Source organism: Babylonia areolata, chromosome 19, assembly GCF_041734735.1.
Source record: "Babylonia areolata isolate BAREFJ2019XMU chromosome 19, ASM4173473v1, whole genome shotgun sequence".
Taxonomy (NCBI): Eukaryota; Metazoa; Mollusca; class Gastropoda; order Neogastropoda; family Buccinidae; genus Babylonia; species Babylonia areolata.
The window spans coordinates 12,607,503-12,619,834 of NC_134894.1; the positions used below are offsets into that span (position 1 = coordinate 12,607,503).

At 41.9% G+C, this 12,332-nt stretch overlaps 1 protein-coding gene across 4 annotated transcripts in view; it reads left to right on the top strand.

The window, feature by feature from the left end:
* The window catches only part of LOC143293459 (SMC5-SMC6 complex localization factor protein 2-like), a 60,695-nt gene extending 49,106 nt beyond the window's left edge, over positions 1-11,589 (top strand). For 2 of the 4 annotated variants that reach the window (XM_076604335.1, XM_076604336.1), the window contains 6 exons: positions 1-28; positions 1,115-1,300; positions 3,629-3,757; positions 5,601-5,684; positions 6,681-6,749; positions 7,399-10,923. The exon at positions 1-28 is cut by the window's left edge and continues 51 nt beyond it. In XM_076604335.1, coding sequence (XP_076460450.1) covers positions 1-28; positions 1,115-1,300; positions 3,629-3,757; positions 5,601-5,684; positions 6,681-6,749; positions 7,399-8,166 — 1,264 coding nt within the window. In that variant the 3' untranslated portion in view covers positions 8,167-10,923. Of the gene's footprint in view, positions 29-1,114; positions 1,301-3,628; positions 3,758-5,600; positions 5,685-6,680; positions 6,750-7,398 lie in introns of all 4 variants that reach the window. The other 2 variants (XM_076604333.1, XM_076604334.1) reach the window with 1 other exon arrangement.
* Positions 11,590-12,332: the final 743 nt, after the last annotated feature.

A 12,332-nucleotide genomic window follows, 5' to 3' on the forward strand; every position in this document is an offset into this window, starting at 1 on the left:
CTATCAGCCCAGCGAATGGAACTCTGTGGTATGCGCTGCTAACTGAATTATAGATCTCCCCACTTGTTTCTTGATTACTGCTACTCGAATGGAACACTGTGGTATGCATTGCTAACTGAATTATAGATCTCCCCACTTGTTTCTTGATTACTGCTACTCGAATGGAACACTGTGGTACGCACTGCTAACTGAATTATAGATATCCCCACTTGTTTCTTGATTACTGCTACTCGAATGGAACACTGTGGTATGCGTTGCTAACTGAATTATAGATATCCCCACTTGTTTCTTGATTACTGCTACTCGAATGGAACACTGTGGTATGCGTTGCTAACTGAATTATAGATATCCCCACTTGTTTCTTGATTACTGCTACTCAAATGGAACACTGTGGTACGCACTGCTAACTGAATTATAGATATCCCCACTTGTTTCTTGATTACCACAATTGTGTTGGACAAAGTGCCCTTTGGTAAAGAAATGAACTGGAACAGAAGTTCCTTTGGTTGAATTAACCAGGGTTTTTTTTGATTGTTTGTTTGTTTGTTTTTCAGAGTTCTTTTGTTATTTAGCACTGTTTGTGTCCCTTGTCCTCATGGAACCAGACTCATTACTGCACATGTCATGTTTTCCTGTGTTACTTACTGTTCGTTCGTTCTTTAGTTTAACATCTTTTCACTGTAGTGGTATTACTTACTGTCTTTTATCATTGGTATATTGTATCTGTCTCTTAGTGGTGCATGATGTTTGTGTGTATTGGGCATGAGATTTTTTGGACTAGTCTGGAAAGTGGCAATTTTTTAAGCTTTCTGTTTCACAGTGAAGGTATGGCAGTGATTTCAGACTGAAGCAAAAAGTCTCAATCTCATCCCTATATGTGTGTTTGCACATGTTCTAAAATCTGTCTCTCTTATTATTGTAATAATGACATTTGTGTGACCATGTGTTTGATCTAAAATCTATCTTTTATTATTGGTATACAACATTTGTGTATGTATTTGCATGTGTGTTATAAAACCTGTCTCTTGTTATTCGCCCATGACGTTTGTGCATGTGCATGTGTGTTCTGAAATCATTGGTACATTACTTTGTGTGTGTGTGTGTGTGTGAGCAGGTTCCATGGCTGTGTCGGCAGCTGAGCCAGCTGAGCAGCCACCACCACAACCAGGTGTACATCACCAAGCTGCTGAGCAGCGTGTGTCCCCGCAGTCGCTACCTGCAGCAGCGTCTGGCCTACCTGCTGCTGCACTCGGCCCTCACCACCCAGCCCCTCCCTGACACCCACCTCCACCAGTTCCAGGTCAGCAGGAGGTTTCCATCATCCGCTTTATTATCTTCTTCTCCTCCTCCTCCTCCTCCTTTCATGGCCTGCAATTTTCATGTTCGCTCATATGTACACCAGTGGGCTTTCACGTGTATGACAATTTTTACCCCACAATGCAGCCATTCTCAGTTTTGGGGGGTGTGCGTGCTGGGTATGTTCTTGTTTCCTTAACCCACCGAAGGCTGACATGGATTTCAGGATCTTTAACGTAAGTATTCAATCTTCTGCTTGCGTATATACACTTTATTGTGATGGGTTGCAATAGGCAGAATCAGTTTAAGCGTTAGACTCCTGATCCAGAATTCAGTGTTGGAGGCCCTGTTTCGACATGGTGTTGTGTCCTTGGCGAATGGCAGTTGGCTTTGAGTTTCCTAACTCCACCCAGGTTTGTGGATAGGGTGCTAGACTTCAGTTGGGGAAGGTTAAAACAATGGAAGGAGAGGACTGAGCCCCGGCTTCCTATGCCAAGCCGTGGCTGGTGTGAATTCACTGGCCTGATGGCTATGCGACCTTCAACCTTTTGCTCACCGTGTGGTGAAAACATTTCAGTTCAATGGTCCTTTGGGTTGATCCCAAAAGCAGTAACTTGGTGGACTGTTTTACTCCTGACATGGTCAGCTGTATCGCTGAGTAAACAAATGAATGCACACGTATCAGAATCATAGCAAAACCACATGGTTAATTTTCTAAGTTGCTAGGAGAGGGTCATCTTTTTTTCTTTATTTTTTTTTTTATTACATGTGAGCAGTGTTAAAGGCTTTGCCTCTCTTGTTTTGTTGTCATTTTATTTATTGCCGTTTCAGTAGCTATGCTTAACATATGTGTGTTTTATATGATATGCATAGCCACTGTTTGTTTTTTAATGTGACATTTTCACTGAAAGTGATATTTGACATGCCATGTATGTATGTGTGTGTCTGGATAACAGGGATATACTGAGAAAGAATTGATTAGAGCAGTGCAATAAACAGTCAGTAAATATTATAGTACAGCATCAACTAAAACAGAACAAATATTCAGTGCAGTAATGTTTGCAAGTCACATTATGGAAACACTCCCAACTGGACAATGTAACAGGGATTCAAATGCATCCACTGTTATGTGTATGATGAGTTGCAAAAAAGGTATGTGCCTAAAAAATATTTGTAACCAGCCGCCGTGGCGAAGTGGTTAGCGTCGCGGACTGACGGCTGGAAGGACGCGGGTTCGAATCCCAGCGGAGGTGGGTTTTTTGGCCCGTGGCCGGCTCCTACCCAGAGTTGAGTGTGTTGTGGGCTTAAATGGGGAGACTGAGACCACACAGTCGAGTGTCATCCACTTCAAGGACGCATCTTTGGGTGTGTTGCTCAAATCACCTGACCAACACTGCAAGTGTCTGTATCTCTCGGGCCTGGTTAACGCCGGGATATCATTATGACAGGAAGTGTAGAGTACAGCCTTGTCACGCAGTCCCAAACCAAAATGGACCTCCATAGCAACATCGTCATCATCATCGTCATCCTCCTCCTCCTCCATCGTCATCAATATAAACAAAATAGTCTCAAAGTCTGTGGCCTTTCATGCCCTGCTCTCATGGTGACCTCAGTTTCGATACCCCTCCACTTCCATGCTTGGGGTGAGTCCTGTCAATGTCGTCAGTGTCAGCAGATTCATGGAGGGCTGTTGTTTGAGGGACGTGGTGGCGGTCTCCACTCTGGGAGGGACACTCACTCAGTCTGGCTCCGCGACTAAGCCATTATTGTCGTTAGTAGGGGGCTTAGTAAGTGGTGTCCTAAGTACGTTAAAACAGAACAGGCACCACTGAACACCACCGAAGTGACTCAGCAGCAGTGCACGGGTCTCCTCTGGTGTGTGGCCTCCTGGCGACCTAACATCGATGGTTCCCTGTGGACTGCCGACGCTGGAACTACGATGGATGAACCCCGGGGTGTGGCCGTGTATGGGGGGAATGTAAATGAGCGGCATGGGAGTAATGCCACTGAAACGGTGCAGATGATGGGGCAGCAAAAAAAAAAATATATATATATATATATTTGTCTCTGAAATTGGTGTTTAACTTTTGCAATATGCTCAAAGGAGGCAAAAACGTTTTCTCAGCTGTAAGTCCGTTCTTTGAAATGTGCAAATGTTGTATACTCTATTATGGGTTAAAAGACATTTGTGTTTTCTCAGCTTCTAGGTGACACTGTTATGCATTTGGAAATGTTTGATTTGGGCATGAAATGTTTATTTTGTTGAAATCCTCCACATTCCACCAGTAGGAGTGAAAGGATAATTAAAACTTGAACTTGTGGATGTTTGCAGTTGGCAGACCTGGTGGTTCTTATCCCGGAGTTCAAGCAGGTGCTGCACAAGGACAGTTATCATGTGGCCAGTCTGGTGCACCTGCTGGACCTCAGTGTGGGTCCTGCTGCCCACCACGTCTCACAGAAAGTCAGTGCCACACTGCTGGTCACTGTGTGTGTGTGTGTGTCTTCACTGTGGGTCTTGCTGCCCTCCACATCTCACAGAAAGTCAGTGCCATGCCACTGCTTACTGTGTTTGTGTGTGTGTGTTAGTGTATGTCTGACCTTATTGTGGGTCCTGCTGCCCACCACATCTTACACACTGCTGCTCACTCTGTGTGTGTGTGTTGTGTGTTCGTGTATGTCTGCGCTTTACTGGTTATGTATGCGCGTGTGTGTGAATTTTGTGTGGGGAAAAAAGATTGCCATATTTGCAGAGACCTACTTGCTGCTGTCCTCTTCCTCTTCATTCTCCCTGGTTACTGTGGGGGAGGGGTGGGGTCTGTTAGTGTATGCCTGTGCTTTGCTGTGTATATGTATGTTATTGTGTGTGTATGTCTGAATATGACTTGTAAGTTAGGGAAAAAGGATTCCTGTATTTAGCATTAGAGACCAACTGCTGTTATCTTCCTCTTCTGTTGTACAACTTGTATCAAGAGTTTTTGTTTGTTGGGTGTTTTTTTGGGGGGGGATTTTTTGTTGTTGTTTTGTTTGTTTTTCGGGATGTTATTTTAGCAGTGGTATAATCCTCCTATCAAAATTGACATGTTTCTTTGTGGTGTGTGTATTTGTGTCCTGTTTGTCAAATGTGGAGAGAGGCTAAACTAAGAGCAGGATGCTTTTCAACAAGAGAGGGGTGATAATTCAACCTTTCAGCTAGGGAAGGGGGATAATTCAACCTTTTTAACAGTTTCGGTTCCTAGAAATGTGTTTGCATGAAATTACTCTGACCTACTTTTGGGTCATTCCAAGTTAGAATCACCAGCATATTGAGTCATCAGAATAGCTGTGGATATATTAACTCTTTCAATGCCAAAGCCCATTTTATGCTCAGTGACAACTATTTGCCACGGGATGGTTTGGTCAAAGAGGGGTTTTTTTGTTGTATTTTGTTGTGTTTTTTTTAAGATCTAGTATACAAACTACTAAAAGAAAGTACATATAATCTATGCTTTCTGAAAGGAAGATGACACACTATCCAGTTATAGCAATTTCACTTGAATTTAATGATTTTTTTACATGAACATTTCTACAATGACACAGATGGAAATTTCCATTCTGGGGCAGATTTTTCCACACCGGAAGGTGACAGAAATTTCTGTCGTGGGGCACTCTAGGGGTTGAATTGTCAGAAATTGAACTTTCTGAATATGTCATTGACCTGTATGCACACTGACCGCTGATGTGAAGGACCGGTTTTATTTTCATAGAGCTTCAAGAAAATGCACTATAGCAAGACGTCTCAATAAATGAATAGTACATGCTTGACTTGGTTACTTGTGAAAATCATTGTGCATATTTAGCTCTCTTGTTTTTTTTTCTTGTTTTTTTTTTCCATAGAGAACAGGACACAGTTTAATTGTAATATGTTGCAGATTGCAACTGATGTGTCATCACAATGTGGTACCAAGCACTTTTACAAATGGACCTGGTATGCTGTGATAATTGTGATACCAAATGATTTTCTGAATGATATTAAATTACTGTCAGAGTAATATCAAGCACTTTTTGTTTTACAACTGATATGGTCCTAACAAGTGCTTTTCCAAGTGGAATATGATGATATGTGATACCAAGCACTTTGCCATGTGTTACATATCTAGTCTTTCCAAGAACTTCAACAAGCGCATTTAATATGATGATTGTTATGCCAAGCACTTTCGCCAGGTGTAACTGATTTAGTTTCACCAAGCACTTTTCCAGGTGAAAATGATATGATGACAAGCAGGCAATGTCAGTGACACCAAGTGTTGTTCCTTGTGTGTTTTCAGAAACAGCTGTTTCGGCTGCTGGAGGCGGTGAGGCTGATAGTGTCTGAGATAAGAGACAGTATGCAGAGGCTGGACTGCACCAAAGTGAGTATGGCTTTTTTGTTGTTGCTGTTCTATCATTTGCCATTTCTCCCACACTGCTCATTGCGAGTCCCCCATACATGGCCACATCCAGGTCTTATAGTCCTAGTGTCAGCAGTCCATAGGGAACAAGCATGGCATTAGTTAGTTATTCAGTCTGTCACCATTCATATTCTGCCAGTAATGATGATAATAATGATAATGCAGATTGACATCCATGCTTCCCAGGCAGGGAGCTTGTGATGTTTACAACAAAAAGTTGTACATACATAAACTTATATGCATCAAGTACACCATACATGAACAAGCGTGTGTACACTCACACCTGCAAATAAACGCACATACCCTCTGACTCTGAGCAGGAGACCATCCAAGACTGGAATCTCCACAATGATATGTCTATGATCCACAGTGATATGTCTATGATAGAGCTTGAACCGGTAACCTCCCAGTCATCTCTGTGATGCTGCCCATTTCACCCTGGTGGCTGCTGTATGATCTGTGTGCAAGTCATTGGAAGGGTTATAAAGTCAACAGTAACGTGATTGCTTATGGCTGAATATTGCTCACTTTGCTGTCACATTCATACACAGATTCTGCCGGATCTGTAGGGGTAATGCTCATGCAAGTTATTATCTACATGTGCGTGTGTGTTTGTGCACAGGTGAAAGGTAGGCATTGTGAAATGAATTACTCTTGATTATTGAACTAGGCATTGTGAAATGAATTACTCTTGATTATTGAACTACTTCGACCCGTTGTTCACTCAACTCTGGAGTAGGAGCCACCCAAGACAGAAATCCCACTGTGATTTGCTTTTGATATGGTTTGAACCTGCAACCTCCCAGTCATCTCTGTAATGCAAACCATTTCACCCTGCATGCAAGTCAGTGCTTATTGCTGAATATTGCTGTCTGGTTTATACAGAGATCTGCAGAATGTATGGTGGTAATGCCGATGCAGTGTATCATGTGTATGTGTGTGTGTGTGTTGATACAGGTGAAAGGCATGCTGCTGCACCTGTGCCTGAAATGGGACCTGGCTGTGAAGGCCAGCAACGTGAAGCAGGTAATGGCTGATGTGGTTTGTGTCTGTCTGATGCCTCCTGCTGTGTACATAGTGATCAGTGAGAATCTGTTGTTCCCTGTCCTAAAGTGAAGGACACCAGAATGAAGGTGCTTTCTTCATGGACCACTTGTGTTGTTGTTGTTTTTTGTGGGGGGGTATGTTGTTTTGTTTTTTGGGGTGTGTATTTCTTTCTTTTTTTATACAGTGAGGTATGCACAGCAAATCTTATGGAAATGTCCATCTGCATTTGTGTGCATGTGCATCATACGCACAAGCAGTGTCATGATGATGTATGTTATTGGTTCTTGTGGGTGTTTTGATTGTCTGTGTGTATGTTTGTGCGTTTTGTGGTAAACTGTAGTAAATCAGTTTTCTCTGGAAGTACTTTGTTTACACAAAATTTGTTGAAAAAAAGAAAATCAGTTCTTTCCACACATTCTAATTACAATGACAATGCACATCTGAAAGTAATGTATCTTATAGATCTTTTTTTTTTATTTGTGTGTGTGTGTGTGCCATTATTTACTGCTGAAGCAGAAGAAAACGAATCCTACTTTAGCACTCAACCCATTAACACAGTGATGCACATGCCATGCATTCTACAGTATTCACCCAAGATTCACCCATCATCCATGCACGTTTGTTTCAGAGGAAGATCTTCAGCTGCTTCAGCAGCGCCACCAAGGTCCAGGTGGAACAGCTCAAAGACCAAGGCAACGCAGCCAACGATGACAACACGCTGAATGACTCCAGCACCAGTTTCAGTGATGACGATCTGAGCAACGAAGAGGACACAACGCCAGCCAGCACCAAAGTGCTGAAACAAGACAGCGGCAGTGACTCCACAGTAAAACGAGACGAGCGTCCTGATCACAGTCGTGCAAAGAAGAGAAGAGACAGGAGTGGCGTAGCAGAGCCGTCAGACTGCAGGCGGTCAGGAGACAGGAGCTGTGTGCAGGGCAGTGATGGGGGAAGGGTGGGCATCTTTGATGTGTTGAACCCGAGTGGTGCCGGCGACGTCCCTTCAGGAGGGGACAACAGTGACGTGATTAAGACCGCCAGGTGCAGGGTGGCTGGCACCGGCGTGTCAGGGGACCACCACAGCCCTGTTGCTGCTGACAGAGACAGGGTGTCGGAGATGTGTGACTCTGCTGGGTCGGGTGGTGGGGATGCTGTCAGGTCCGTGTTGCCTGACACAAGGACTCCTGGAACATCGCAACCTCGTTTAGCTGACTCAGACACATCCGCACTGTCTAACACAGACAGATTGAAAGTGCCTGACACAAACAGATCCACAGAATCAGGCAGAGACAGATGCAGAGTGACTGGCATGCAGAGATCCAGACTTTCTTCAGACTCTGACCCAGAGGGAACCTCAGATCCAGACAGCGCTGATGACAGTCTGCCGGAGTTATAGCGCTTAGCACCACAAATTGAAAGATTTATTACGAATCTGCTGTTATTGTTGGATAAAGGGTATCATTTTGACATTTGAGGACAAAGACAGAAAATGAAGGATGAGAAATGGAGATTTGACAATGAATATGGAAGAAGAGAAATGTCCATATGGTTTAAGTCTGAGCACAAGTTTTGAATCTGAGTGAGCACACACACGCACACATGAACACACACATACACACACGCACGCACACACACACACAGACACGTACATGAAGATTTGTCAAGTTGCATTTCCATCAATCTAACCTGTTGATGTCAACACAGAAGCTGATAGAACAGATAGACAGATTTAGGGGTATACTTATTCTGTTATTCTGTGAAGACTTATCAATCTGTGAAGACTTTTGAATTTATAGTAAAAAAAAAATTTACAAAAAGAATAAAGACACCCTTTAAAAAAAACTATAATCTCGTTGACACTGATAGGTGTAAACAAATTTTCATAAGCTTTTGGGTTTGTTTGTTTTTTTTTATAAAAGGGAATAGACAAGAAAAACACATTTGATGGCAGAGACAACTATTGACAGTGCAATCAGAATAAACACCTTCAGCGAAACGTAAATGATATTCCACGACTACATTAATAAAATACCCATGTGCACCTCATTGGGGGGAAAAAATATTCAAAACAGTTGATCTCCATACACAGTGATCCAGTTCTAGTCAGGCGTTTAGAGCCTGGAGCCAAGTTACAGCTTGTCATGTTTGTTTTTTTTAAATAATATTTTGTTTGGACTCTCTCTCTCTCTCTCTCTCTCTCTCTCTCTCTCTCTCTCACACACACACATACACACACACACACTGCCGAATGACATCCATTCCATTGTATGCCAGTTGTGTTATAAGGAAACTTGTGAACAATGTATTTAATAACTGGCTTTACATTGAGAAAAGGCTCATTCCTTTTAATTTATGACTGACACAAACAAGGCATACAGATGCACACACGTGAGTGTACACACACATGCACACATGCATGCACATACGCACCACAAACACAGATTGAAAGCAATATTTTTCTTTCTTCTTTTGCGTTCCCAGAAGGGATATTTTAATTTCTGTAGTTAAGGGGTAAACAAAACTGAAATTGGGAAAGAGCTCAACAGCTGGAACAACAGTTACATCCATCAATAACATCATGTAACTTTAAATTTGTATCATACAGAGTGGAACCAATGGTGAGCAAAACGGCTGTGTTCTGTTTGACCCCTTGACTGCTGCTGACAAGTATGCGCGTCCCGAGGAGGGATGTTGCCTTGCTTAGCACACGTAAAAGAACCCATGGCAACAAAAGCGTTGTCCCTGGCAAAATTCTGTAGAAAAATCTACTTCGACAGGCAATAAAAATATGTATGCACACAGGAAAATATACAATAAAATGGGTGGCACTCTCATTGTAGCAACGCGCTCTCCCTGGTGAGAGCAGCCCGAATTTCACATAGAGAAATCTGCTGTGACAAAAAATACAAATACAAAAAGATGATGCCTTGCCTTGCCTTTTGCCAGGGTTAAACCAGCCTGGACCATGCCATATCCCTCCTGGCCAGAATGTACCCCTTGTTTACACTTTGCCAACCCAACCAGTCTGTATCACATTTTTCATTTTTTTGTCAGTAATAATCATAATGGAAATTTATATAGCTCCTTCCAACACTCAAGGAGCTTTACAATGACTGCAAAAACATAGTAACAAAGGAACAATATTATGATACGCTGTATAACAGAAACACTTTTTAGCAAACATACAAAAGCTATAAAATGTATTAAAAAAAATAAAATAAAATAAAATAAAATTTAAGTCAACATAACCTGTCCAACAATTTCAAGTGCAATGATCTCAAATCTCAAGAAGCGGTAACATATAACACACACACATGCACACACGTTTGTTACAAACCATGAGTTCTGCATAAGCTTACCGTATTTATGTTTGAAATCAGAATTAGTTAAAGGGTCATTAGTCAAAAAATTGGATGGGTCACTGCCGTCCATGTTGTTTCCTCTATCTATCAGGATAATTATGCTTTTTTTCTTTTCTTTTTATTGAGGATAAGCGCATTCTGTGTTCTGAACATTCAGTTACTGCTTACACCAGAAGGTATTTTGATTTTGTCTGGAATTGTCTGTAAATTAGAACCGTTAAACCATCATTTCCTGGAGGTTGTGTGTGTGTGTGTATATGCACTCGTGTCATATTGAGGTACCTTTTTTTTTTCTTTTTTGCATTCTGTGCCAAAACAGATCATATTTCACCACACGTGTGCAGCAGGGGTCTATAACTGGCTGATTACATCAGCATGACGTTTAGTTTGTGCTGACTAGACGCGAATTAAAACTGGAGGTTAGTTTCACCACATCGATAGATGAAGTTAAAAACACACGGGGTTCTACTAATCTGTAGGGTGGCATCTGCATCGCAGTTATAGTACCCACAGTATGTTTCTCAATGCCGCTGTCAGAGCGAAATGGGGGACTGCAGTAATTATAAGTTGCCACCCACCAGCCCCCACCTCCTGCCCCTGCCCCCATCCCAACTAAGCCCCCAGCCTGTATACTCGCATCAATCTTTTTTTCAATAAGTTTTTATTGCTTTATGTGCAGGCTGAACAATAAATGTAGGTTAATGCAAGTTGGATCAATCATACATTATAACAGCTCTTTCTTTCTTTCTTTGTTTTCTTGGTGGTTTTTTTTGGGGGGTGAGGGTTGGGGGGCTGGGGGTGGGGGGGGATGAAAGACGGAGAACAAAGATTGAGGGAGGTGTTCAATAGTGTATGTACATGCGCACAATTTTACAAGCTTTTTTTATTTTAATTTTTTTTTTATTTAACATACATATGATTATTTACAAACTAAATGACAACTTTTACCAATGTACCGTGTGAGCGGGGGGGTTGGGGGGCAGGGTGGGGGGGAGCTTACAATACAAGCATTTGTGTATACATGTCACTTTACGTGAAAAGAAAAATAAGCCACCATATGAAAAGATGTTAAATAAAAGAAAATACACGCATGCATGCACACACACAAACACACACACACGTACGCACACGTACGCACAAGAAAGATTGGAAGGAAGAAAAGAGAAAAAAAACAACTACCATCAACAGCAAAAAATCCTGTGCACGTTATGAACAGGAGGCAATGAAGCGATTCTTTTTATTACTATAGCCTATGTTCAATGCACACACGTATGTACATGCTCATACACCAAAATACACATGCAGGGCGATACCAGGATGTGTGTGTGTGCACGCGTTTGCTTGCTTTCTTTAGTTATACATCTTTTCACTATAGACGTGTGATATTTGACAAAGAAAACACACACACACACACACACACCAAGGAGGAAGAACGCGCTCTACACGTATATGGGTGTGTGTGTTTCAGGTGTAGTTGTCAACATGTATTGCACAATTGTCATAAGTACAATATAGATGTGACTGGAGACAAATTTTCTTTTGTCATCGAATGCCCAAAATTGGCAGATCTTGCAGATTTTCAGAATTAATCAAAAAATATTTTGAATCCTAAAGCAGGTTTGGGTTTTTGTTTGTTTTTGTTTTGTTTTGTTGTTTTTTTTTTGGGGGGGGGGTGCAGCTTGTTGAAAGGAGGGGGGGTTGAAAGTGGAAAAATTCATCAAAATGGGGAGAAAGGAGATAGAAAAAAAAGGACCAGAAACCAAAAGAAAGTCAACTAAGTGATGTATGTACATATGTATACGAGATGTCAGTCTGTAGAAGAAAAGAAAAAAGACATAGCAGAAGCAAATATGATGTAACAAAGGCCATTAAATTTGCTACTTAAAGTTAAAGATTGCCAGAGCTAAGCACGTTGGGTTACGCTGCTGGTCAGGCATCTGCTTGGCAGATGTGGTGTAGCATATATGGATTTGTCCGAACGCAGTAACGCCTCCTTGAGCTACTGAAACTGAAACTGAAACTGCCAGAGCTGAACATAATTCAGACAACCTAGAGAACCATCATCTGGTCCACACACACACACACACACACACAAAAGAAGAAAGTCATTCTTTCTCCTTTGCAGGCAAAACAGCCTAAGGCCTATTCTCAGAAGTCTTTCTAAAAATTTCCCACTTTTTCTCTGATCAATGATGGCATC